Source organism: Callorhinchus milii, unplaced genomic scaffold, assembly GCF_018977255.1.
Source record: "Callorhinchus milii isolate IMCB2004 unplaced genomic scaffold, IMCB_Cmil_1.0 Scaffold10, whole genome shotgun sequence".
Classification (NCBI taxonomy): Eukaryota; Metazoa; Chordata; class Chondrichthyes; order Chimaeriformes; family Callorhinchidae; genus Callorhinchus; species Callorhinchus milii.
In genome coordinates this window covers 19,717,351-19,745,184 of record NW_024704751.1, presented here as the reverse complement: position 1 = coordinate 19,745,184, position 27,834 = coordinate 19,717,351, and the positions used below count along the sequence as shown (strand labels likewise).

The window sequence follows — 27,834 nt, the reverse complement described above, 5'->3', positions numbered from 1 at the left end:
TCCCCCCACCTTTCCCCTTTCCTTTCCCTCATACACAGTTCCATGAAGTCGTCAGGGTTACCAGAAATTATATGTTTGTAGCCCAAAGTCAACCAAAAAGTAGTCCAAAGTCACCCAAAAAGTAGTCCAAAGTCACCCAAAAAGTAGTCCAAAGTCACCCAAAAAGTAGTCCAAAGTCACCCAAAAAGTAGTCCAAAGTCACCCAAAAAGTAGTCCAAAGTCACCCAAAAAGTAGTCCAAAGTCACCCAAAAAGTAGTCCAAAGTCACCCAAAAAGTAGCCGGAATGCGACGAAACTCGCCCAGAGTCAGCCCAAAATAGCCCGAGGGCGCCCAAAAAGTAGCCCCAAAGTAGCCCGAGCCTCTGAGCTCCGCGCTCCGGGGTCGCAGTGTGGCCGCGAGAGACGAGCGCTTTGGAAACTGTGTCGGAAAAGGTCGTCCAAAGGGGACGGAAGATACGTTTTGCAGATTTAAATGAGACATTTTAAAATCAGACACCCGCCCAAAGCCGTGTCGCACCCACACACACCCACCCCACACCCCGGCAGCGGGAGCGCCGCTGCCCACGTGGCCGGTTTAAAGGTCCGCGCGGGGGAGGTGTCGCGGGTTGATGACGCGACTGGATGACGCACGAGGCTGTCGTCGCCGGTTGATGACGAGTGGAGACAGCACGCGGCGGTTTAACGGTCAGCGCCATGGTGAAGCCACAGTACAAGGGGCGCTCGAGCATCAACCCCTCCGCCTCCAGCTCCAACCCCGGTAAGTGCCCCCCCCACCCCCCCGGGCACAGCTCAACCCCCAGCGCTGCCCGGCCCGGCCCGGCCCGAGGCCTCAGCTCCCAGTCCCGCACCAGGCCCGGCCTCTCGCCCCCTCCGCCGCCGCTGCTATGGTTGGAGGGAGGAGGGGTGTTGGGTGATGTGTTGGGCGGTGTGTGTTGTTGGGGGGGGGTGTTGTTGTGGGGGGGGGAGGGTGTGGGGGTGTGGGGGGGGGTGGGGGTGGGTGTGGGGTGGTGTGTTGGGGGGGTGTGTGGGGGGGGGGGTGTGTGGGGGGGGTGTGTGGGGGGGGGGGTGTGTGGGGGTGTGTTGGGGGGTGGGTGTGTGGGGTGTGGGGGAGTGTTGTTGGTGATGGATGTGGGTGTTGAATGTGAACAAGACTGAGGCCCTCCTGATTGGCCTCAGCACCTCAGGCTGTGGCAGCATCGCCCTCCATGGGTTGTACCCTACAGCTCACCAACTCATCGCCAGTCAGGAACCTCGGTGTCTTGTTTGATCCTCAACTGTCTTTTCTTCCCCACATTCAAGCCCTGACCCGCTCTGCCTTCCCTCACCTCCGTAGCATCGCCCGACTCCGCCACTACCTCTCCCCTCAGACGCTGAAACTCTTGTTAATGCCTCCAGGCTCAACTATGCAAACTCCCTGCGTGTCGGCCTTCCCAACTCCTCCCTCCACAGCTGCAGATAATCCAGAACAACGCAGCCCATGTCCTCTCCGGCACCAAACTCCGTGACCCCATCTCCCCCATTCTTGCCCGACTCCATTGGCTCCCTATCCTTCAGAGGATCCAGTTCAAGATCCTGGTCCTCACCTACAAAGCCCTCCATGGCCTCACCCTACCCTACCTCTGTGACCTCCTAACCCCCTACCAACCCGCCCGCTCCCTCCACTCAGCCGGCTCTGGCCCGCTCCACGTCCCCCGACCCACCCACCCCCACCATTGGCAGGAGAGGCTTCAGCCACTCTGCCCCCAACCTCTGGAATTCCATCCCCCAGTCACTCCGCCTCACCCCCTCCTTAGCCTCCTTCAAGTCTGGCCTCAAAACCCTCCTCTTCAACCGTGCCATTGGCCACCCCCCTCTCTTTCTCCAGCTCGGGTCTGAAATGCTGTACGCTGTCCAGCGCCTTGGGACATCCTTCCGATGTGAAAGGCACTATACAAATGTAATCTTGTTGTGTCGGGATGCGCTCCGGGACCCTACCCAGCATGAATGGAGCTATATAACAACAACAGCTTGCTTTTATATAGCGCCCTTCATGCGGGTTAGTGTCCCGGAGCACTTAACTGCAAGTTGTTATTGTGTGTCTCTCTCAGACCTGGTTTGGAGCTGAACTGGCTCCAAGGTGAAATGTTTGGCAATGGGATGTCAGAATCCAGCCCACCCTCTGTGGCAGTCTCGCTAGTCTGGTTCCTGAGCCAGGCTGGTCCGCGGTAGAACTTGGAAGGGCAGACCAGCTAATGCGGGTAGAGGGCTCATCCCACTTTGTTACAGTTAACCCTGCAAGCCAAAGCTCTAACTAGTCCTAGCTGGACAAGCAGCTGGAAAGCTTGCCAGACAATCTCAATGGCAAGCTATATGGTTTTAGCTGGTTAGACTTCAAGATCCTCACTCTTGTGTTCAAATCCATTCACTCCCTGGCACCTCCCTACCTCTCTGACCTCCTCACTTCCCAATCCACCACCTGGCGCCTCCTCTTGATTGGCACCGGCCTCCTGCTCATCCCTTGCACCCTCCGTCCTACCATCGGAGGTCGTGTTTTCAGCCACTATGCCTCAAAACTCTGGAACACTCTCCCTCAATTCCTCTGCCTTGCCCCCTCTCTCCCCTCTTTCAAGTAATGCCTGAAAACTTTCCTCTTCGACCGTGCTTCTGGCCACCTCCCCCCGGCTCGGAATCAGGCTCCGCCAATGTTAAACGCTCTGAGATGCTACGCTGCGTGGAGGGCGCTATATAAGTGCAAGTTGTTGTTGTAGACTCCAGTAGTACGCCAACGCACACTCTGGGGTCCTCAAGTCTTGGCTGTTGCTCAACATTTCCCATCCAGAGACCCAGCACCAGCCTGGGCCATTCTCTCCCCAGCCACTTGCTCCTTACCCCCCTCTGCTATGTGTCTGTGTGTGTCTCTCCGATTTGGTTTGATGGCACTTACAGCACTTCTGGTTGCTGGTGCAGTCTGACCCGGGAGTGACCAAATCTAGTTCCTGTGAAGGAGAGAGAGGGGGTGGGCAGGGCTGCATTATTTACCCTCTAGATAAAAAAAATTCCAGGTATCTGTTCAGAAATTGCCCTTTGTAACTCTAAACCTATGTCCTTTTGTTCTTCCCCAATCGGCAATCGAATGTCAAAATTTCAAGCAATATCCTAGATGTGTAATTTTAGTCTGTTGACCTGAACAAGAATTTAATTTTACTTAAGGTTAAGTAGCAGGAAGAAAGAATTGACATTTGCAGTGTGTCAATTTCTTCAGTACTGGCTGATTTTACTTCCAAGAGGATGATTATTCAGTTCTACCAATCATTTCTGTTATGAATTTATTAAACTTTTAGGTTGTCGCAAAACATTGCGACAGTATACATTGTGGATGGGAGTCACATTTGAAATTCCTAAAGGAAGAATAAATAAATGTTGAAAGATAATGTGGGATCAGCAACATCTTCTGAAAGCAATTGAATTGTTGACAAACTGAATTTTAATTAAAAGTGAATAGTTAATAGCTTCCTCCCATCAACTTTCTATATTGACAATATAAAAGCACAATTCATTTTTATAAACGTATTGTTATGGTTAGTGTTTATATCAAACCTGAATGTTAATGTGGGTCTAGAAATTTGTGAGTCTTTACCTTTTGGTTGAAGAGCATGCTGTAGTTTTCACAGATTACTTGTGAAGTAGCCAGGTCCTTGGAACTTCACTCCAGGAAATAATCTGACTTGGGAGAAGAAAAGAGAAATCATTTACAAAACAAACTTTTAAGAGTTTTGTTAATCTGAAACCAATAAATAAAACACAACAGTCACCCCAAATACCTTAAGAATTCTTGGTTGGTTTGTAGAAATTGATGCACTGACACATTGATCTTCCTTTTTCCATAGTGCTAAAAGATTTTTTAAAAAAGTCAGCAAGTGCATTCACAGAGCAGACGTATCCTTGCCTATACTATGCACAGGGCTTTTTCGATACTGCTCAATAGTATGTCAATAGGGGTACCTCCAAAAAGCACCCGAGTTGGGAGGGCAGGGGGCAGATTAGTCAATGCAGGAGAGTTGGGATGCTTTTCAGTGATAAAAGTGTAACAAGTGAGCTTAGGAGGATACCTGAAACTGAGCCTCTACCCAGCCACAAATTATTTTGCTAATGATTGTGCTTATTGTAACTGATTTGAACAACTGTTTTTGGATGGTCTGACCCAAAATGCTAAAATCCCTGAGGATGCTGTGATGTGAGAATTGAAAATAATCCTCTTTGACCGAGCCTGCAGTAACCTCCCTCCTTCTCCTGTCTCGGTGTCATGCTCCACCATTGTCAGGTGCTCTGGGACGCTACCCTGCATGAGGAGCGCAATATAAATGCAAGTTGTTGCTGTGGAAAGTTTTTTTTTAAAAGGAAAGAAAGCTGATTAGTTATGTGGTGATGTTTTTACATTAAAAGTATTTTTTTCCATTCAAATGGTGCAATGGTTATGATCTTCACACGTCATATCATCTCTGTCAAGAATCACACTGAGGATAGATAACAGTCTTTAAAATCCTCTTTTATAGTATAAATCTAACCAAGAATATTAGTTAATTGTCACATAAAATGATACAGCACAGAAATGGGCCATTCAGCTCAACTATTCCACATCAGTCTACATTATATGGTCTCCACATTTCTTGTTCCCCTCTCCTACATCCCTCTATTTTCTTCTCTCTCGTGTATGCATCAAGTTTCCTCTTGAATATGTGTTGCTTTTTGCTTCAGTGTCGCTGTTTTTCTTGTCAGATCGGCCAAAATGTGGGAGCCACATGAGGGACAGGGCGACAATCAAGCGCCTGAATATGTACAGGCAGAAAGAGCGAAGGTAAGCACCACACAACTATCTGCTGCAACAATTAATATCGTGCAGCTAAACTGCTCAGCTGCTGTAGCAAGATCCTGTGTGTGTGTGTGTGTCTTGCAGGTGGGAGTTAGCAGGACTTAGTGTCTCAAGGCATGTGATATCAACTGAACAATTTTCCATGGGATAAGCTGCAGAACTAATGACAGTGATGCTCTGAATTAACTACTTGGAACTTTTGTTCATGTAGGAAGTGCTGAGTGAGGCTGGGCGCTTCCACACAGAGCACAGCCACGAGGAGAAATGGACTTTGCAGCTAGATCAGAACAGCAAAGAGAATCACTGAACTGCAGTGGGATAAATGGAGGTTGTTCTTGTATATAAAATGAAAAGAATAACAGAGTGGTGTGTTTAAAATGCCTGTTTTATTTTCTTGGGTATTGATAATGAAGTTCTATTAAAGCTAAATTCAGCAATGGCCTGCTTACCTATAGTTTTTTTTTCCCGAAGTCTTGTTAAACAAGCTGCAAGCCTTCTGGAAAATGGTTCGCCATTAAAATAAACAGTTTTCCCTTTATTACATTGTTTATATTTGGTTGCATCATGTTTGTCATGAATACAAGAGACAACTCTGCATTATAAGTGTGCAACGCTGTGTGCTTAAAAGGTAATTTTTATATTTTCCACTCTCCTTCCTGTTAAGAAACAATCGTGGAAAGATCATCAAGCCGCTACAATTTCAGTCAAAAGTTGACCCCGGAACAGTGGCCCGAGTGGAGCCAAATATAAAGTGGTTTGGTGAGTTCATAGTTTCCATGCAGTGGGAAAGAGAGAATACAGCTGATGTTTTCAGAACTTGAAAATAAGGCTTTACCTACTTGAACAATAGAAGTATTTATACATGTGGATGTGATAGATTTGTTGGGTACCCGAGTTACTGGGGAAACTCGATCACTGGATTCTTCTGTTATGATGGCTGATTTGTCAGATATAAGTATTTTCTTAGTTTATCTAAGTGAAAAACTTGAATGCTTTCTCTAATGCATGAATAAACACAAACATTTCTTCAAATGCTAACTTTAGGGCATTTTGATCTGATAGCTTTTTTCTCGTTGTCTGTTATTTTTTGCAGAATTGCCTCATGGCTGGGTTATGGTTTATAAACTGGTACAAAAGAGGTTTATGTCTTGGTTTTAACTGATTTGAGTTTGTAAGTAACCTAATTGACCTAAGCATGATTAAATTGGTAAACTACTGTGTTCCTAAACCCGCTGTAACACTCTAAAACACACTTTACAATAAATCTGAAAAGCTTTGAGACTCCCTTCCAATGTGAAAGGCAACAACAACAATTACATTTTTATAGCTTTCATGTTGGAAAGACGTCCCAAGGTGATGAAAAGTCAAGGGTCTGCACCCGAGCTGGAATTAAGGGTGGGTGGAGGATAGGGGGTGGGAGGGTGGAGGATAGGGGGTGGGAGGGTGGAGGATAGGGGGTGGGAGGGTGGCCGAAGGCACGGTTAAAGAGGAAGGTCTTGAGGCGGGCCTTGAAGGATGCGAACGAGGGGGGCAAGGCGGATTCCGGGATGGAGTTCCAGAGGATAGATCCCGAAAAGCTGAAGGACGACTGATAATGGTGGGACAGGCAGGTCAGGGGGATTGCAATGGCGGAAGCGGGCCATGTTGTGGAGATAGGGAAAGGAGGAAGTGGTCATGGCATGGATTTGGGGTTTGAAGGATCATTGAGGGTTGAACAGGACACCAAGCTTCTGTACTGGTTCTGTGAGGTGTGGAGTGCATCCATGGATGGTGATGCTGTCAGAGCCTGAGGTGAGAAGGTGCTGATGGGAGCCAAGCAGGAGATCCTCTATTGTCAACGTTCAACTGGAGAAAATAGCTCTCATCCAGCACTTGATGTCTGGCAAACAATCTGCCAGGACAGCAGGGGTTCTGGAGTTGAGGATAAAGGCAGAAAGATAGTGTTGCATGTCATCCACATAGATGTGGAAGTTAACTCCATACCTGTAAATTATATCACTGAGCGGGAGCAGTTAATTGCTAAAAGAGGAGGGAACCAAGGATGGATCCCTGAGGAATGCCACACATGACTTTGTGAGTGCTGGAGGAGAAGCCATTAGTGGATACAAAGTAGAGACCAGGCAAGGACAGAACCATGAAGGCGAATCTGAGAGGAGAGGTGGTGGAGAAACTTTTGCAAAAATAAAAGTGAGAGAGGTACATAATACTGGAATGTTTTTCCTTTGTGAACAGCAAACACTCGAGTCATAAAGCAGTCGTGCCTTCAAACGTTCCAAGATGAGATGGGCAAAGTGGTGAAAGATCCTTACAGAGTAGTTATGAAACGGACAAAGCTTCCGATGTCCCTTCTGAATGACCGAATCCAGCCTCATGTAAGTCACTAACTTTCTTTCCCTGGTTATAAAGGAGGTGATTTTAGGCTGGTATCCAGGAATTATCAGTTGGTAGCTGTCCTTTCAGCTTTTGATAATTTTGTTTGAGTTTATTGGTGCTTAAATTAATGTTAGTAATAGTCCAATATTCAGATTTCCTGTCTTGTGCATCAAGTCCAAACGCTGTAAATGCTAGCAAACAGTTTGCTGTGTGCCCAGCGGATTGATCATTTGCAAGTGCTATTTATTTTTGCAGTACAGACACAAATACAAAATTCTAAACTGGTCAAGTTTGCCTTTGTGATCGGTTAGTTATTTTGCAAGGTAGGAACCCAATCCTGACAGGAGGAAATATTTTAAACTTCCGCCAGTTTTCAAATTAAAACTTCTCAGATTTTTCTTTTGCAATCCAGACATTGGCATCCAGTAAATACTACTTTAATGAAGCTGCTCTGATTATTTTATTGATCAATTCCAGGGGGGGGAAAACACACTTACTTCCATATTAAACTTTATGTACGTAGAGTTCTGGGCAGCATTGCGTGCACACACAACGCACACACAAGTATTTCAGGTCATGAGTCTGGCTTCCAGTGTTTAATTTCAGAATTTCAAATCAGAACAAGGATAAGACTACAACATTCATAGACCTTGTTAGATGGTGGCAAGCAATGGTTGGCTAATTTTGACATTGTCTCTTCCCCACAAAGAAGACTCAAATAGTTACTCGAATATTCTGCCCAGCCACGATCATGACATCAAAATCAACAAATATCAAATGCTGGTGGCATATTTGGATATTGATTTAGAAGGGAGCCTGCTGTTTGGGAGCTGAATGGCATTTGCAGACTGACATAAACCTGAGGATGATTATCATCGTTGGGCTCAGTACCATTAGCTCCTTCCAGATGATTCACTTGGTCTATAATTCACACTTACTGTTTTTTATTTTTTTTAAAAAGTTTAAATGTTGGTAGATCTGAACATTGTAAATTATTTGCAATTATTTTGCACCCCATTAAACTTCAATCTTTCCAAGTGCAAGCACTGTATTATATCATGACAATACTTTATATAAAAAAAATATACTTGAGCTTTTTTATTACTTACATTGATCTTATTTTTTTATCTTGCTATTTTGGCTTCTTTACCTGACCCCCAAACCCCGTGTTATTTCTTTGTTGTCTATCACTTACAATTGAAAACAGAATTCCCACGAGTACAAATTGTAACTTTGTTTTGGTTTCTAGGGTCAGCCCCGGTTATTATAGAAATCCATCCCCTGCTAATCGTTTTAGATTAATTTTGAAAGTTTCTGCACACAATAAAAAGGTGATTGTAAAAATTCCTTCCAACTTGAGCTACACCAGATGGAGAAGTCTTAAAATTCCTGTGGTGTCCCTGGCACTTAGCTTTCTCTAGTTAAGCCTTGAGAATTCTTCCTGCACGTTTCTTCACATTTGTGTCTTAAATAACAAGTTCTCGTGCCCAGAACATTCATCTTGTTTATGAAGAAAAATAACTTTCCTCCCTATGAGAAGATGTATTAGATAGAAATGGGAGATCATAAATAATTACAAATTTAATTTGAAATCCGTTATGCCTTCATCATGGTCAGATTAGACTATTCAAATACTCTGCTCATTCAGATCCCTTCATGCCCTGGCACCTCTTCGACCTGCTTACACCCCACTCCACCACCTGTCGCCTCTGTTCGGTTGGCTCAAGCCCCCTGCTTGTCCCTCATCCACTCCACCATCGGTGGCCTTGCTTTCAGCCATTATGTTCCAAACTTTGGAACTCTCTCCCTTAACCCCTCTATCTTGCCCTCTTCTACTCCTTTTTAAGACATGCCTGAAGATCTTTCTCTTCAATCATGCTTATCATCACCTCCTCTTTTCCTCTGTCCCCACCCTACCTCTGCAATCCTACCACCCTGGCCACTCTTTCTGCTTGTGAATGCCACCCTGCTTCCATGTTCCCCCACCTGATCCAATTTGTTGGGTGAGCTTTTAGCCATTCTGCCCATTGTCTCTTGGAACCCCAGCCTGGAGCCCTCCAGCTCACCCCATCCCTCTCCGCATTTAAAGCTCACCTTTATTTTCGGTCGTGTTTTCGATTCCTAGACAGGTCAAAACCTTAAGACAAGTTTCCTTGCACCACACACCTCTGTTTACCTAGCATAGGTATAAACCCGGTTGTTAGTCTATTGGGGGATCACCAATTGACAATAATTTGGTCACTTGATTTACGACGGTTTGTGGGACACTAATGTGGCAATTGGCTGCCACGTTTCGCCCACAAAGTATACAGTTAATTCATTTTGCAGTATATTCTATGAAGGGCTTTGAGATGTCTCGAAGACGTGTTAAGGCACTATATCAAATATCAAGGATTATTATTAGACTGAACAATGAGTGTTGGCTGACTAATTGATCATCAGAGGCCTCATTGCAAACCCAATCCTCTCTAATCTGCTGTTAAGAAACAAATGCGCACGCTTTTTACAGCATGGATCATTGGCTAATATTCGGGAGTGTGAAATCTGGTTTACTGTTTCCTTTTTAATACGAGTTTTGGATTGCTGACAATAGCGATGTCCATGCTCCTGGCACAGCTGCAAGCAAGTAACTGGGATCTTCCTAGCCTGGTACATGCAGTGTATTTGCTCACCGAACCATTTAGAAGGAGTCCAACATTAAGCATTTCACCGTTATAACAAAATGATGATGTTTTGGATCTTTAAAGTAATAATATCTATTTACAGAATTCAAAAGTGCACATTCTAGATACAGAAACATTTGAAACAACCTTTGGGCCTAAAGCACAGCGGAAAAGGCCGAATCTCGCAGTGTGTGACATGCAAAGCCTGGTGGAAAAGACAGAAACATTGACAAATGAATACAGCCTAGAAAAGGACAGAGATCTGGTAGTGGAAGATACTGGAGTAAGGTGAGCGAGCAAATACATATATTTCAAATGAGATGCAAAAATGCAGTTACAGTTGAGAGCGCACCTTAATTGGCACCAAGCCAATTGTTAATTATGAAGAGTACAAATAACCGTTCTCATGTACGTTTGAAATGCTGCATTAGGGGTGTGTGTCTCTCTCTCACTCTCTCTTACTCTTGTCTTGCTAACTATATGTAGGTCAATATCTACCCATGTACATACCATATCTCTATCAACCGTTATCAAGAGAAATTCCTTCCTTTGGAGCAATGTATGCACCTAAATGTTTTCGCCTTGCAAGCGAGACACCTGGGTTCAATTCCAGGCAGGGCGAAACCTTTGGCAAGTTTCCTTACTCCACAATAATCCCTCCAAAACAAAAAAACTATAATAAATTGGTCATTTTCAGTCCACGACTGGCTGCTGCATTTCGCCCACAAATATACAGTCAATTCACTTTACAGCATATTCTGTGAAGCGCTTTGAGACATTAGAAGATATGAAAAGCGCTATATCAAAAATGCAAGGATTATTATTATTAACATTGAAGTTCTGGAGGAGCTCTACCATTGACAAGTTGAACACCATGTGACCATCTTTATCCCTCTCCACCCATCGGCCCCCTCTCCCAACTCGGGTGCAGAACTTGCACTGTCCAGTGCCTTGGGAAGTCCACCTGATGTAAAAGGCAGTACATAAATGTAAATTTCTATTGTATTCGTCAATATCGCAACCCAACTTGACATCTGTAACAGGCCTGTGATGTTAATAAAGTTTCCTCTGATATTCGTAAGTATTCCGTGTTTAAAGAAAACAATTCAAAAAAGAAACCATAATTAATGCAACTTTATTTAATAGATTTATGAATAGTATTTGTGATTTTAGATTTCTGGCGATGGAGATTTAATCTCCATCCTTTGACGTCCTTTCCCCCACAAAACAAAAAGAAAAGTTTTTTTTTGGTCAGCCGGATTGACACCGCGGAAACCCATCACCATGCTTAAGAATATCCAAACCAAATAGAGCTCCATGCACCTACACATGGAAATTCCCAAGATGTTTATTGGAATGAAATGCATACTGTCTCATTGGAGGGGAACATCCTGCTTACCTAATTCCAGAGTGTGTTAGGTGCAGGTTGCCGAGAGCCCAGGCTTCGGACCCCAAAACACGCTCTGGGGTAACTGCTGAAGTCTGAATGCTAAAACCGCATAGTTTGCTATTAAGAGCACTGTCTAGCTAGAATTCCCACTGCTTTTCCCAGTATGACCACCTTACTCATTGGGAGCTTTGCCTTGTAAGGTTCACAGAAGCTGAATGAGAAGAATCCTTGCCCATACCATTCTGCCCTTCCAAGACCTGCCGATGAGCCAGGCTTGCTGTGCAGTGCCCTGGAATACTGCGGACCCGCCTGGCTCCAGGACTGGATTACGGAAACCAGCACAAAGTTGCCAAATATGTCATGAATAATGAAGTTAGTTGCTAATTGTGTGGACATTAATTTTGTTTAGAGATGAAGTCCGAGAAGAGATCTATAAAAAAGGACAGTCTAAAAGAATATGGGGTGAACTGTACAAGGTAAGCATTTTGCAGATCTCCTTATTGTAGCAATGTAATTTTAAATTGAACCTTAACTTTACCAAATGTAAATGGAAAGTTTCACTGTACACTCAGGAAGCAAGGCTCTGCCATTATTTCCTGACTAGTTGCTCTCATATCATGCTTTGCAAGTTGTAAAATGTTTTATTTCTATGCGACTTGTATGTCAGATTTTATGTAATGAATTGTGTTCGTCATCTGTGCCAAGCGTTAAGTGTCAGCCTGGTTTAGTTGGCAGCACTCTCGCCTTTGAGTCGGAAGTTTCGAGTGGATTCAAGCTCCATAACTGGACTTGGAACTCTCCTTCTAAACCAACACTCCAAAGCTTTGCTAGGGGAGCGCTGCATTGTTGGAGGTGCCAGTTTTCAGATAAGAAGTTAAACCGAGGCACTGTCTGCCTTGCCTGTTGAGGTGGACATTGGAGATCCCATGGCAGAAAGGAGACGGGAGTTTCTCCCAGTTTCCTGGTCAAAATTCTTCCAGATGAAAATTGGTTGTTCCCTTCATGAGTGCTTCTGGGGCATTGATGTGCTCAAATTAGTTGCCCATTTGCTTATAAATACAGTCACTAAACTTCAGTAAAATACTGTGAAGTGCTTTGAGATATCTCAGCATGATAAGATGCTGTATCAAATTCAAGATTATTATTAAGTGTAATTTTGGTACAAGTATTTTTTAAAATCTGTTTTACTAAGTAGGATTCAAGTACATTTTATGTTGCAGAAGAGTGCAATTAGTTATATGGTCTTTTCAAGTTACCTGTCAAGGTTATTTGGGAATTGTAGATTTTATTTTCTCTCTGACAAACTCAAGCTTTCTGATCCTAACTTAAATCCTAGTTTTGAAAATGCCACGCATTGGAATATTATACCCAGAAGAACTCTTAATTATTCCAGTCTAGTTTCAGTGCTAACTTTTTCACTATACAAACTCAGTTGACTGTATCTGTAAAGACTGAGAGGTTGATCATTCTAGTATGGAGCGAGCTGATTTTCTACCTACTTCCCAATGTATTTTTTTGACTGAGCAGAAGTATGTGTTTCAAAACAATTACTTGAGAAGCAAGACTGCCCTCTTTATAATTTAGGAACTGAACTTAAGTTTGGGGCAAGTTGCAAAGTTATTTTATTTCTTTTTACATTAAATACATTATCCCTGGTTTGCGCAAAGGCTGTTTGTATTTTCCAAGTATAGCAGGTTAATAAAGCAGGTTAATTTTAGACTTTTTAGGAATAAATGTGAGGTACTTTCAAGGATAGTACTTGTATTCTGTTCAATGTCTTTGTAAATGTTTCTTTCATCTTTTATGTAATTTTGTTTCAGGTTATAGATTCTTCAGACGTTGTAATCCAAGTGCTTGATGCCAGGGATCCAATAGGAACACGCTCACCTCACATAGAGGCTTACATAAAAAAAGAAAAACCATGGAAAAATTTTATGTTTGTGCTTAACAAGTGTGATCTTGTACCGACCTGGGCAACTGTAAGTTTTTAATTTGCACACAGATTAGAGAGTTGGCCCTGGAATATAAATAATTATGGGCTCTATGGTACTTCCTGTGGGAGACTGACTGAGTTTTACAAACTCAGCACAGGAATTTGTGAGTGTGACACCATGTCTAAGTGTTCTGTGTTGCAGAACACAGCAATTTATTCTGTCCTTTGGATGATATGTAACACTAAAGTTCTGTCTGCTAGTTCAAGTGGATGCCGAAGAGCATGTGACACTATTCAAAAATGGAAGGGAGTTTTATAATAAGTGTATTAATAATAATAATAATCCTTACATTTGATATAGCTCTTTTTACGTCTTCTCGACATCTCAAAGCGCTTCACAGAATAGACTGTAAAATGAATTGACTGTATATTTGTGGGCGAAACGCGGCAGCCAATTGCGCAAAGCAATGTCCCACAAACAGTCGTGGATTGAAAATGACCAATTTTTATTATTTTGTTTTGGAGGGATTATTATTAGGCTCTGTGTGGGGTAAGGAAACTTGCCCAAGGTTTCGCCCTCTGCCTGGAATTGAACTCAGGTCTCTCACTTGCAAAGCGAGTGCTCTAACCACTGAGCTACAGGACTCCACAAAATAGTTTCAAATAGTTTTCCCAGTGTCCTGGATAAATTGATCATTCACTCCATGGCTCTTTGTGAGATGTTGTGGGGTAGATATTGACTGCAGTATTTGCTTACAAATAATAGTCATTTTACGTTACAGCAATTCCAGATAGTGTTGATATAATATAAAATGAAATTATTTTATTTTCCACAAGGCTGTATTTGCATGTTTGTTGAAAATGTGAAAGTTAGAAATGCAATTTATCGTATGGATTATTTTGTTCTACTCAGAATAAAATGTTTCTCAGACAATTAGATTACTGAGAATTGTATTTGTTAATAATCCTTATAAGATTATTACATAATTGAGATGTATTATTTATGTTGCAATAATAAAACGAAAATGTTGATTAACAAAGCCATTTTTATTGAATTTGATGCCACTTATTGCAGCACATCCGGATGAACACTTTTATTTCCTTTCTTACAGAAAAGATGGGTTGCAATTTTATCCCATGAACATCCCACACTTGCCTTCCACGCCAGCCTCACCAATCCCTTTGGAAAAGGAGCTCTCATCCAACTTTTGCGTCAGTTTGGGAAGGTAAGTTTAAATTGAAATTGGAACTTAAATGAGAAAGCGTTTGAAATTGCTAATAGTAACTAGAAGTTAATCGAGCAAAGATGTATGCTTTGGGGGTCTGTTTGATATGATGTCTGATGAAGAGTTGCAATTTAGTCCAAACACCATATTTTCCCCCATTTTTCCTTTTCAAATATTTGTTCAAATCCTTTTAGAAACTATTATGAGCTCTGCTTATCCTTGTAATTAATCTGCTCTGTATTACAACAAACCTGTTGCACTTACACCAGTTGTTATATGTTCAATGTAGTCGTATTGAAGATTTATGTCTTCAATAAAGCAATGATCGAAACAGTGATCACAATCTGAGGGAATTCTGCAGAATGTGACATTTATAAAGTCTAGGTTGAAATGAGAGGAACAAAACAACAAATTTGGAAATTATATTTTCACATTTTACATAAAATAACACTATACAATGTTTATTTGAAAGGGACATCAGCTGGGGAACAGCCAGCAACAAAGATAAAGGCACTTTGATTTGGTTGATGTATTTACTCCTTCTGTACCACTTAGCAGCCCACTGTACCTTTAAGTTTACAGGTTTAACTGGTGCAGTCTGTGAAATATACTCTTTTATTGCAAAATCCTTATTTTCCTGCTTCAAATATTCTGCCGCTCCCCTATAATGTGAAATTAAATAATCTTCTTTTTCATAGTTGAAATCCAGTGACGGATTAAAGAACACACACTTCCATTATAATCTAGTTTGACAAAAATGGGAGAGAAAAAATCCCAAATCAGTGGATCCCTCAATCCCTTGTAAATGAATACTGTCAAATGTTACAAGCCTATAACCTCTGAGTTTAGATGGTGTTGGTAAACTCTATTAGCTTCACTCATACACAGTCTTGGAAACATTGCTATTTTCTTCAACTTTGTGGGGGGGTATTGATTGCTGTAGTGAACAGCCTTCTGTGAAGGGAAATACACCTCGCAAAATTTGAGAAGACCGTTTTTCTTTAAAAGAACAATTGTAATCTAGATCTACTGCGTAATAAGGTTTTATTGAGCATATGTCATGTGTGTCTCTTAAACAGCTGCACAGTGACAAAAAGCAGATCAGTGTGGGTTTCATCGGCTATCCCAATGTTGGCAAGAGTTCTGTCATTAATGCGCTGCGTTCCAAGAAAGTCTGCAATGTCGCACCTATTGCTGGTGAAACAAAGGTGGGTGAAGGTATATTGATTGTTCATTTAATGGCTTTTTCTGTCTGTGAACATTACTTGTGTGTGAGAACTTTCATGACTCAAAGAGGCGAACGTAATTGCTTTATTTGGTTTCTCCCTGTTGTAGGTCTGGCAGTACATCACTCTGATGCGTCGGATTTTCCTGATCGATTGTCCTGGTGTTGTATATCCGTCTGGTGATTCGGAGACTGACATCGTGCTGAAGGGAGTGGTGAGTACATCATCTTGAAATAACTTCTATTGTTGAGGTTTGATAGTAAATTGAGCCCACAAATGAGCCCAAAAATAACCCCACAGGTGAACTTTGTTAATCTTTCATTAATGTTGTGATCTGATGGGGAGTGGACAGTACTTGGAATGCTGTTTATAAGCTTTCATTGTACTTGCTTGTAAGCTTTCAATTATGAACTTGCACCTCATTTTTTTTTGTTTTGAGTCATCCTAAAATTTTGACTCTGGTCAAACTTCATAAAGCACGTTCAGTGCGGTCAAAAGACATGTGGTTCTTTTTGTAATGGATTTTTTTTCAATGCTTTAATACAATCTGAGACGAGTAAAGAAGTTTATTATTATTATCCTCTCGACGGGAAAGGCGCTGTATGAATACAATTTGTTGTTCATAATAGACTTCCAAAAGACTGTTCTAGTTTTTCACTCTGATACGTTGCTCCCTAATGTAAGCGCAAATTTGTAAATGTGAAATGTTAAATATATATTAAAATGAACTGCTCCACTAATGTTAGCACTTATATTACTGTGAATCTAACCACTATGAAAAGAGGCATGAACTTTATGAAGTGTACTAATCAAATCGCACCAAAATGCTGTAGAATTGGATTTGTGCAAGATCAGCAGCATTCCAAGAGCAGATGAAATATTTTCCAACTGATTATCTTGATTTGTAGTGTTTACTGATTGTTGACTGATAAGGTATAAGTTTGTCAAATTGTGATCAGCAGTGTGAAATCTGATGCTGCGATAACAACAACTTGCATTTATAGACGGCCTTTGTATAGCGCCCTTCACGCCACACGGCGTCTCGGAGCGGTCATAGAGATACCCCAACTAGCTTCTAAGTGGACTGAATTGTGGATTATAACCATCCATAATTCAGTCCACTTAGAAGCTAGTTGGGGTATCTCTATGAGCTATAGATATGTATATATATATATGTATGTGTGTGTGTGTATAAAACAATATTATACATATAAGGAAAATTAGAGTGAATTCGGGGTGAAATTGAATCTCTGGGTTTTGACAATGATTTCAAGCTAATTTTTATAAGTTGACATGACTTGAACCTCTCAATGGTAATATAATCACTCCTGTGTACATTGTTTTCTTACATATCTCATTAAACTTCACACACTTTGGAGCGCAGAGCACTGAGCAGCTCAGATAAGGCAGAACATTATATAAGAATACATGATTGACAGTATGATTACTTTCGTATAGTACAAGTTTCTAAAAAGAAAATGTTTAAACTTTTAACAGCTGCAATTCTGGAGGCGGTTTAATTTTCTGTGTAATTATCCTGTCTACTGTGTGCATGCTTGTTTTCTCGATGTGTCACAGTCAACATATACAATTGTACAGATTGGCTAAAAATGGCCTTCAACTGCCTTTCTTTGTGAGAATATAGGTTTAGTCATTTCCAGGACCTGTCACACACTTCAAACATGTAACTACATTTTTGCATCATTGAATTGGTGAACCACTATTTTGTGGTTGGTTCCATAGAGACGCTCAGGTTCGCTACATTGGCTTTTAATATCAGAGACAGAAGTTTTGAATAAACACTATACTGATGGATTGATGAAAAACTAATTTCCAGGATCTAATGCTGTTTTGCAGTCAGTATAACACGATCATCAAGTGGTCAGCGAACTGATGTTTTATTGTCCTAATTTTGGAGCTAGATGAGGGAAAACACTTGAGCGCTATGTGATATTTCAAGATTCAGGTACAGTCAAACCTGTCTTCAACAAGTCCTCAGGGGACTGGGCTAAGGTAGCCTTTAGGTAAGGGTGGCCTCCGAGTAAGGGTTTGTTGGTGTGCAAACCGGACTGTTCCAGGGTGATTGTTAACAAAGGATAGCTAACAATCACCCTCTCTGGGACGCTACCCTGCGTGAGGGGTGTATTTGTTGTTGTTGTTGTTGCTGAATGAAAGTGGTTGCTTGACAAAAACTGGGTTGGCTTGGATATCTATTTTTTGAACCACCCCTTGCTTCTTAAAGGTTCAAGTCGAGAAAATCAAGTGTCCTGATGATCACATACCCGCAGTGCTAGAGAGAGCTAAATCTGAATACATCAGCAAGACCTACAAGATCGAGTCCTGGAGTAGTGCCGTGGATTTCTTAGAGAAACTTGCATTCAGGATGGGAAAGCTTTTGAAGGTAAGTTTGTTTTTCTTTCCTTCATAGCCAGACTATGTGCAACATTGCTCTCTTAACTTGATTTTTTTTCTACTGCTTAAAGAATAGTATTATTAGTAATAATTGTAAAACCCAAAGCCTGATTCTTGTACCTGTTAAATTAAAACAATTTAATAATTTCAATAAGCATAATATTTTCAAATATCCTGAGTGAGTAGTGCAGTATGTAATATATCTAGATACTGAAAGTAGGATGCATTTTAAGCTGCTGAATTACATACATAATTTAGAAATGCTAGTCAATAAAACAATGCAAGTATATAATAATCCTTGCATTTCATAGCGCCTTATCGCGTCTTCGAGACGTCTCAAAGCGCTTCACAGAATATTCTGTAAAGTGAATTGACTGTATTTTGTGAGCGAAACGCGCCAGCCAATTATGCGCAGCAGTGTCCCACAAACAGTCGTGGATTCAGTGACCAATTTTTTTTAAGGAATTGTTACCCCAGGAAAAGCGATACACCAATCAACTAACAACCGGGTTCCTACTTACTGCGCAGTAAACAGAGGCGTGTGGAATAAGGAAATTTGCCCAAGGTTTTGCCCTATCTGGAATCGAACCCAGGTCTCTCACTTGCGAGGCGAGTGCTCTAACCACTCAGCTACAGGACTCCTGTACAGATACCAATTTGGGGCAACTTTTGTTCTTTTCAGATCCTGTATTTTTGCCTTGTCGCGCCCAAACTACAATTTATATTCCTGATGTACAATTTCTTTACTTCCCAGGGAGGAGAGCCTGACATACAAACCATTTCCAAAATGGTCCTGAATGATTGGCAGAGAGGACGGATACCATTCTTTGTAAAGCCACCGAATGCCGAAGTAAGCTCACAGGTAATGCTTTGGGGTAATGATTACAGATACTTGATATTTTATGACAATTTACATGTTTGGTAATGAGAATGTCTCGATGCCTAATGTGAATTGTGACATTAGACAATGTCTTTGATTCAAGTAGAAGACTGCATGTTTTTAAGATGAATGCTTAGCCATTCATCTCACTGCTATTTTAAGAACGTTGCTGGCATAGATATGTTGTGCATTTCTACAAAAACATTCTTTCCATGATGATTTTTTAAAATGTGTACGTCTAACGTTTTCCCCTTGGTTTCCAAGGGAATCTTTTAATTTATGGCTGGCAACCACACCAGACAAAAATATAGCTGAGCATAGAAGGGCGATGTGCTGACATAAAAGGTTGCAACAGCCCGTTGGACTAGTGACAACGCATGTGATGACAATACCGTGGTTGGCTAGTGTTATGGTATTCACTCCATTTACTGTGTGTGGCACGGAAACAGACCATTCAGCCCAACTGGTGCACAGACCTCCACCCTTCCTATTCCTTCATTTACCCACCTTTATTCCCCCTAAGTGTGGGTCAGATTCTACAGCACCAGGATGAAGATGAGGTTGGCCATGTGCAAACTCGGGGATGAGCGGATCTTTCTCAGAATTCATTCGCTATCTGCTGCTGTCCTATTCTTTTGTCTGGGAAAGATCCATACAGCCCACTGATCCCCAATCCGAAGCAGCGGTTTGTAAGGATGAGTTCAGAGCCTGGTTATTCTCAGACATTTGTGGATATTGCTACAGGAAGCAGTTTTACATTGCTGCTTTCTGTCGATCAGCTAAGAGAGAACGCCTCTCTCGGTGAGCGAACTCGTGGTTGCTGAAGTCAACAGTGAAACTGATTAGATGGTAGCAGTTATGGGTAAAGCTAAGGCTTTGGGTCCAATTTCTCCAGTTTGCTCAGCAGTCATTCTTTCTATAGAAATATTTGTAACTGTTTTTTGTGAAGTAAAAGGAGTTAATGCTGGTATGAACCTTAGCCAGTGAGAACTGTTTAAAATTCAGCATTTCAGCCAATGAATTATTGTTCTGTTCAGTATTTTGATTCTAAGTGGAGCTCTAAGCAAAATTGTGCAGATGCCAAGAAACTGGTTTGATTTGAAAGCATAAAATGTTAAAATCATTGTCAAATCATAAAATCATTGAATTGGAAGTCTGGCTCAGCAAGCTTCTTTGAGCACAGTATCTCGTATGCACTTCATACAATTACATTCAGCCAGGACATGTGCAATCAGTTGTTTCAAATCGCAAAACTACAAAACAAAACATCTTTTTCATAATTTTAATGAGGGCTTCTGAAACAAAGTAAAATGAAAGCCCTGAATTGTTCACGCTATTACATATTGTATATGATTTGGCAATCCTGACTTGATATTTAAGACATTTTGTTTAAAAATCACATGTTAAGATATTTGCGAAGGTATGAAAGTTTCTTAGCAGTTGATGAACAGTGAATGTTATTTAACACAAAGTTAATGGTCAGCTTTTCTTTTTTTTGTTCAATTAGCCTATCGATAAGTTGAAAGCGGCCAAAATCACGAGCGACGTTGATCATGTAAAAGATGCCTCTGAATCATCAACTGTGCAGACTGAGCCAGAAGAGACCAAAGAGCCTAACACGGACACTCAGACACAGCAACTCGTTTCACAAGTCAGGCAGAACTTTGGAAAAATCAACGTGGCACCAGAATATTTTGCGGCAGATCTCCAACCTGTCGACAACTCTGACAATGAAGAGGCTGAGGAGAGCTGCTCGGAAGGGGAGGAGGAGAAGGAGGGTGAGAATGAGAACAAAGAAAAGGAACCAATTGGAGTGGAACTAAATCAACCGGAAGAAAACTCCTCCGAACCAAAGGGCAAATCAAAAAGTACAAAAGTCTTACAGGAATTGGATGATAAGATTGCAAAATATAAAAAGTTTCTGAATAAAGCCAAAGCAAAGAGGTTTTCAGCTATTAGGTAAGTTTGCTTTGTTGTTTGAAGGTTTGTTCAGAACAAACGGTTGAAGCAAAACCAGTTTTGCCTACTAAAATCACTGCGCCCAGCCTCTTTCCTCACCCCCCCAAAAAAACTTTTTCTTATAATGGGAAGAGAAACACATTGGAAGTGAGGGTAATTGAGTCAGACTTGCAATGAGCTATGATTTCTGGTCAGATAGGTTTATTAATTTGTTCACTTCCTGCCTGTTTGTGGGATATTGTGTTGGTTGCCACTTTTGCCTTCAACTACACAACTTTTAACAATAATTACTACAAAGCACTTTAAGACATTTCAACATAAGATGCTACATTAAATGCAAAGATTATTATTATTTATTGCAAAGCTAGATTTCGAGGTCAAAATAGTGAAAACACCTCGTCAATTTAAGAGTAATGTGAGGATGAGTATGAAATAATGGGTAGCACTTACTGATGGAAATTTCAAGCAGCCCAGATTAAACTGGGAATGCCTAAGGGGAAACCAATCCGAGTTTGCCGATGACTGCTTCATGGCTCAGATCATCTCTACCTGAGACTTGGTAAAAGAAATAGTTGTTAGATAATAGTAATCCTAGATCGGAGCATGGAAGCACAAACTTCACTTCAAAATAAGATAATTTTATTTTAAATAGATTTTGTAAGTCCAGTTGGGTTTACAGAAAAACAGAATAAGTTTAATAATACAGGCATTTCATATAACGCCATATCACGCCTTGAAACGTCTCAAAGGGCTTCACAGAATATAATGTAAAGTGAATTGACTAATCATCACATCATACTAATCACAGCAACTTACAATCTCATTGTACCTTTCACATAGGGTAACATCTCAAGGCACTTTACAGAGATAGTATCAAGCAGGGAGGATGTGGGAGGTAACTGCAGGCACGACATGGTCAAAGAAATAGATTTTTAGGAGGTTTTTAACGAACAACAGAGGGGGTGAAATGGAAGGATTTAGAAAACCAGGGTCTTAGTGGCTGAAGGCTCAGCCCCCAATAGTTGTCGTTTTCTTCCAAAGATGACTGCTGGGTTTCTGTTACTGCTGGTTTCCTGAATTTGCTGCTGTTGGGTTATTGTCCTTTGTCACATCGTTTTTCCCTCAATAAAACCCTGGAGCAAGGATAACTTCCAGCTTATTTAATAAACCGTTATGGCTCTTCCCTCATTAGCATGTGATCGAAATGCATGCATTCGTTAACTGCATGCAAGTGCTTTAATAACCCAAAACTTGTTCATGTCTGACTTGGTGATTAAAATTTGTCCTTTATAAGCAAACTTGTGATACAACAGTCAAAGTCAGTAAAATAGCCAAATTATGATTGTGATCTTTCTACATTCTGCATTTTGCATCGAAGGGTTATATTTTGACCAATGAACATTTCATGAAATCTGCAGAAGAGTCTGTTTTCAATATGCAGTTGTGTAAAGTTCTGCTGTTATTTATAGGATCCCCAAGAATCTGGCTGCAAAAATGTTTACAGATTCGAATCAAAAAGAAGTGGAATCAAACTTAAATGGTGAGTGTTAATCCTAGAATCTTTTCACTTACACAGAAATGAACTGAAGGCTATTTAGAATTCTAAATCCTGAATTAAGACTTAATGGTGATTATCTGCCATTTACGGTGATTTTCTTGGCAGCCAGTGTTCTATATATGGTGGGTACAATACTTTCAGCTATAAGGCTTTTCATTTTCCAATGATTACATCAAGAAGTACAGTGTACTGCTGTGCTTGGAACATCCAATGTTATTTGTGTGCAACCCACATTTTATAATCCTCTGGACAGTCATTGTTGTGAAGGGTAATTTTTAACCTAAAGGAACAACTGGAACTTTTTGGTATTTTACAATAGTTTGAATTGTGCAGGCTTTTCTTCTCTCCCCCCCAAAAAATGCTCATTAATTCTTTTCACTGCATTATGTCACTATTTGAGACAAGTGAGTGACAGGGAACCAGTTGTCGCCCAACATCCGCTTGTGCACATTTTCCAGCAGGGGGCCACTAAAAACAACAATTTGCAGTTATATAGCGCCCTTCACGCAGGGTAGTCTCCCGGAGCACTTGACAGTGGCGGAGTCTGACCCCGAGCCAGGGAGACAGAGAGGTGATTGTAAGCACATTCAAAAAGGAAGGTCTTTAGGCAGGATTTGAAAGTAGGGAGGGAGAGAGTTCCAGAGTTTAGGGGTGTAGTGGCTGAAGCCACAGCCACTGATGGCGGAGGGGATGAGGGACGAACAGGAGGCCAGAGCCAGCCGAGCAGAGGCAGCGGATGGGGTGTAAAAATAACGGATAGGTAGGGAAGTGCGAGGGCATGAAGAGATTTGAAAACAAGTGATGTTAAAGACAAACCCATACCCCAGCTGAGAGCTTCCCGTTTCCTCTGTTGCCCAGGAAAGCTGAGATGACCTGGATGGTGAATTCACTAACTGATCTGTTCAGGGACCTGGCGTGAAATGCCAATTTTATGCTGATTCGATAACAACTCTCAAAAGAGAAAGGGAGGACAACTTTGCAGGGCTTATGGGGTAGAGAGCGGGGGAGTGGGATTGATTTGAATAGCTCTTTTCAAAGAGCCGGTGCAGCCGCGATAGGCCAAATGGCCTCCTTCTGTGTTAATTCTTCTGGAATAATTCTGATTCCATGAAATCTGAAATAATATTCCTGATAATGTTGGGAGAGTAGTTGAGGAAAGCTTCCCTCCTTTTCAAGACCAATAGCAAATTTGTATAGCTTCTTTCACGTCAGGAAGACAGACAGAAAAAAGTGTTGATTTCTAATTACGGTTCCTTTTTTTAAAAAAAAGTTTGTTTTTTTATAATAATGATTATCCCAACAACTTGCATGTTGCGAGGATGTCTCAAAGTTTTTCACAACATTTTTACTTTGAAGTGGTGTGACTGTATTTTTGTGGACAAACATGCACATAACCGTAATATTCAGAGCTGCTGCTTTGTTCAAAAAAATAATTCAGGAGATCCTAAAGCAGGAAGAAAGCGGAAAATACAGAATGAACCCATCGATGATCAACCTCCCACCAAGCTTTCATCCAAAGAGGCAAGTCTGGGTTATATTCTCTGTGCCAATGATGTCTTAAATTTCATAGAAAACGCTAGAGAACATAAAATAAATTTAAGATTGCTTGTCTTTTCTCAACTGGATTACCTAGTTTCCCAGTGATCAAAGAAACGTCAGCTTTTGAAGTGCTGGCAGATTCAGGGGAATCTCTTGCCCTGCTCTCCCCATTCCATTTTTACCTCATCCATTGTTATGTTGAAATAACACCCAGTCACCTCCGTTTGCTCAAGTGCCAGGTGCGGGGCTGCCGAACTCACTTGGCTCAAATCCGGCCTAACAGTCCACCGGCATGTCTGGCTGGACCTCAACAAAATCAACCGCTCCACTCTCACCTCAGCCAAATCATCCTTCTATTCCAGGTTAATCCTGGAGGCGAAGGGCAACTTCAGGCTCCTGTTCACCACCATCAACCGGCTCCTCCGCCCTCCCCACCACACCTCACAGATTCTTTCCTCCAACCTCCACCGCAAGGAAATGCTGGACTTCGAGTCCAAAATCGAGGGATCTGCTCAGCTGCCACTACCACCCCCCCACAACTTCCACCCCCTCCCTAACCCCCGCACCCCACTCCGACCACTACCCATCCCTCCTTCCATACCTTTGAAACTGTCAAACCCTCCTCTGTCATCATCAGGAAATCCTCCATGAAGCTCACCACCTGTTCCATCCCCATCCCTCTCCTCAAATCCCACCTCCTTGCCCCACTACTCGTGGACATCATCAACCTTTTCCTGTCATCTGGCACTGTTCCTACCCCCTTCAAAACAGCCATTATCACCCCCACCTTTAAGAAAACTTCCCCTGACCCATCACAGCTATCCAGCTACCAACCCATCTCCCACTTCCCTTTTCTGTTTAAGGTCCTTGAGAGAGCCGTAGCCTCCCAGCTTCGCTCTTTCCTTCTCTCCCACTCTCCCACTCTCTATGAACCCCTCCAATCAGTTTTCTGTGCTTCCCACAAATGACATCCTGACCATACTTGACCAGGGCTCCCTCTGCCTCCTCGACCTCTCCGCCGCCTTTGATACTGTGGACCATTCAATCCTCCTCCACCGCCTCTCCTCCCACCTCAACCTTCAAGGTTCTGTCCTTGACTGGTTCAGGTCCTACCTTTCACACCGCCTCCACTTCGTCTCTGCAAACGCCTTCTCCAACCCTCGCACCGGTGTTCCTCGGGGCTCTGCCCTCGGTCCCCTCCTCTTCATTCTCTACATGCTTCCCCCTTGGTGACCATCTGCAGACATGGGGTAAATTTCCACATGTATGCGGATGACACCCAATTTTATCTCTCTGCCTCCACCCTCAGCTCCAGGACAATGATTTTGGAGGGACAACTTTCTCCAACTGAACGTCTGCAAGACCAAGGCCCTCCTGATTGGCTCACAACAGAGTCTCCGCACCTCGGGCGCTGGGCAGCATCAGCCTCCACAGCTGCACACTCAACCTCACTAAACCAGTCAGGACCCTGGGTGTCTTGTTTGACCCCGAACTGTCCTTTCTCCCCCACATCTGTGCCATGACCGGCACTGCCTACCACCACTTCCGCAACATTGCCAGACTCGGCCACTGACTCATCCTCAGGCTGCCGAAACCCACACATTCGTCACATTAATGCTCGATCATGGAAACTCTTCAACCCTTCCCAACTCTTCCCTTCACAAGCTGCAGATCATCCAAAACTCTGCAGCTTGTGTACTCTCACGCACCAGGCTCCACGACCCCATCACTCCCACCCTCACCCGACTCCACTGGCTCCCCATCCCCCAGAGGATCGAATTCAAGATCCTCGTCCTCACTTTCAAGGCCATACATGGCCTTCCCCCTCCTACCTCTCTGACCTGCTCACACTCTACCAACCTGCCCACTTCCTCTGTTCAGCGGACTCTGGTCTGCTCCATGTCTCCTGCCCAACCTGCCCTACCATTAGTGGCCGGGCTTTCAGCCTCTCTGCCCCCACACTCTGGACCTCCATCCCACAGTACCTTTGCCTCATTTCCTCCTTTGCCTTCTTCAAGGCCGGTCTCAAGACCCTCCTCTTCAATCATGCCTTCAGTCGCCCTCCCATCTCTCTGCCTTCCCTCACCCCTACCCCACCCCTTCCCCCATGCTCGGGTCTTCATCCCTGACTGTTCTGCGCCTTGGGACGTCCTCCCGACATGAAAGCGCTCTATACAAATATACAGTCAATTCACTTTGCAGCATATTCTGTGAAGTGCTTTGAGACGTCGAGAAGACGTGAAAAGCGCTATATCAATTGCAAGGATTATTATTTTATTATTATAAATGCAACTTTATTGTTGCTAAAATGTCAGAAATGAATAACTTTATCACCGCAAACCTCCTAAACTATTGCATTTCTGTTTTGCAATCTTCTAGTAATCTTTTTGCTTTAATTTAACTTTGTCTAATCCTTTAAAATATTTTACTGACCTGTCACCTCCTATTTCCCAATGTCTCCTTTTACTAAAGTTTTAGTAACATAAGAAGGGACTGACAACAGATACATATTGATTGCCAGCCTAAAATGTCTAGTCATACACCATGCCAAAGATTAATTTATAATAATCCTTACATTTGATACAGTGCCTTTCACATCAGGACAATCCTGATGGTGGGGGGGGCAGGGGGAGGTAAATAGGATTGCCTTGAAGCTGATGTGGCTCCAAGGTGACATGTTTGGCAACAGAATATCAAGGTAGGTGAGTTCCTGAGCCGGGCGGGTCTGTACTACTCCAGGCACTGCTGATGATAGCACTGCCAGCCTGGCTCATTGGCAGGACTGGAGAGGTAGACCAGACACTGGGATTCTTCCCACTCAGCTCCTATTAACCTTGCAAGCCAATGTCATGATGGGTAGGGTGGTCCTAGCTTAACAAGTGTGCCAGACAGTGGCGAGCTATGCAGTTTTAGCTGGTTAGATTCTAGCAGTTACCCCAACCAACACTCTGGGGTCCCCAAGCCTTTGCTCTTGCCAACCTGTGCTGAATTCTCTCTGGAATTAGGTAAGCAGGATGTGTCCCTCCAGGGAGAGAGTGCACATTCCAATACACAAGAATTTCCATGTTTAGGTGGGATGCATGGACGGTGATGGGTTTCCGCACGTATTAGACAAAAGAAAACATTTCAAAGCGCTTCACAGATTTATTGTAAAGTGTAGTAACTGTATTTTGAAGGAAAACATGATGCAAGTGTGTGTTCTTTAAAAATGCTGATTCATATTAACATAATTAACTCAGAATCTTTGATTTGTTGGCAAGAATGTTTTGAATATCTATAGCTGGAATTAAATTCACATCTATATTGGCACAAAAAACTGTCCATCACAGATTGTGGATTCATTTTTCCTGGGTGTTGTGTATAATCTATGCTCCGTTGATTTGCCTTTACAGAAGCGAAGACTGGAACGAATGCAACGCTCAAAGAAGGTTGGGGTTCGATACTACGAAACACACAACGTCAAAAATAAGAACAAGCAGAAAAAGACAATCGGGGCATCAGACCAACAGAAATTCAAAAAGAAACAATAGATTTTGTACCCCAGCATTTCTGTTGAATAAAAGAAAAATAATAATAATCCTTGCATTTGATATAGCGCCTATGTCGTTGAGACATCTCAAAGCTCTTCACAGAATATACTGTAAAATGAATGGACTATTTTGTGGGTGGAATTAATAAATGGAATTTTACTTTTAAGTCTTTTTTTATTAAAATTTAATGATACGCCAACCCTTTCACCTCTGGAATTTGGATTTATATTCAGTCCAACTGTTGAGAGACGTCTGTACAATGACACCTTACACTTGAGCAGACTTGGCTCAGCTCC

General features: G+C 42.3%; 1 protein-coding gene across 2 annotated transcripts; it reads left to right on the top strand.

The window, feature by feature from the left end:
* The first annotated feature begins 631 nt into the window (after positions 1-631).
* On the top strand, positions 632-27,702 carry gnl2 (guanine nucleotide binding protein-like 2 (nucleolar)). Of its 2 annotated transcripts, none has more exons than XM_007906744.2 (16): positions 632-757; positions 4,756-4,834; positions 5,514-5,608; positions 7,082-7,221; positions 9,989-10,173; positions 11,685-11,751; positions 13,096-13,254; positions 14,321-14,434; positions 15,514-15,642; positions 15,770-15,874; positions 17,903-18,061; positions 18,827-18,934; positions 20,460-20,911; positions 22,381-22,451; positions 23,908-23,990; positions 27,401-27,702. In XM_007906744.2, exons 1-16 carry the CDS (start codon positions 694-696, stop codon positions 27,536-27,538), a joined length of 2,148 nt encoding a protein of 715 aa, XP_007904935.1. In that variant the 5' UTR covers positions 632-693; the 3' UTR covers positions 27,539-27,702. The 2 variants fall into 2 exon arrangements, with proteins under 2 accessions (XP_007904935.1, XP_007904936.1); XM_007906745.2 differs by having other exon boundaries at positions 18,827-18,922; positions 27,401-27,614.
* Positions 27,703-27,834: the final 132 nt, after the last annotated feature.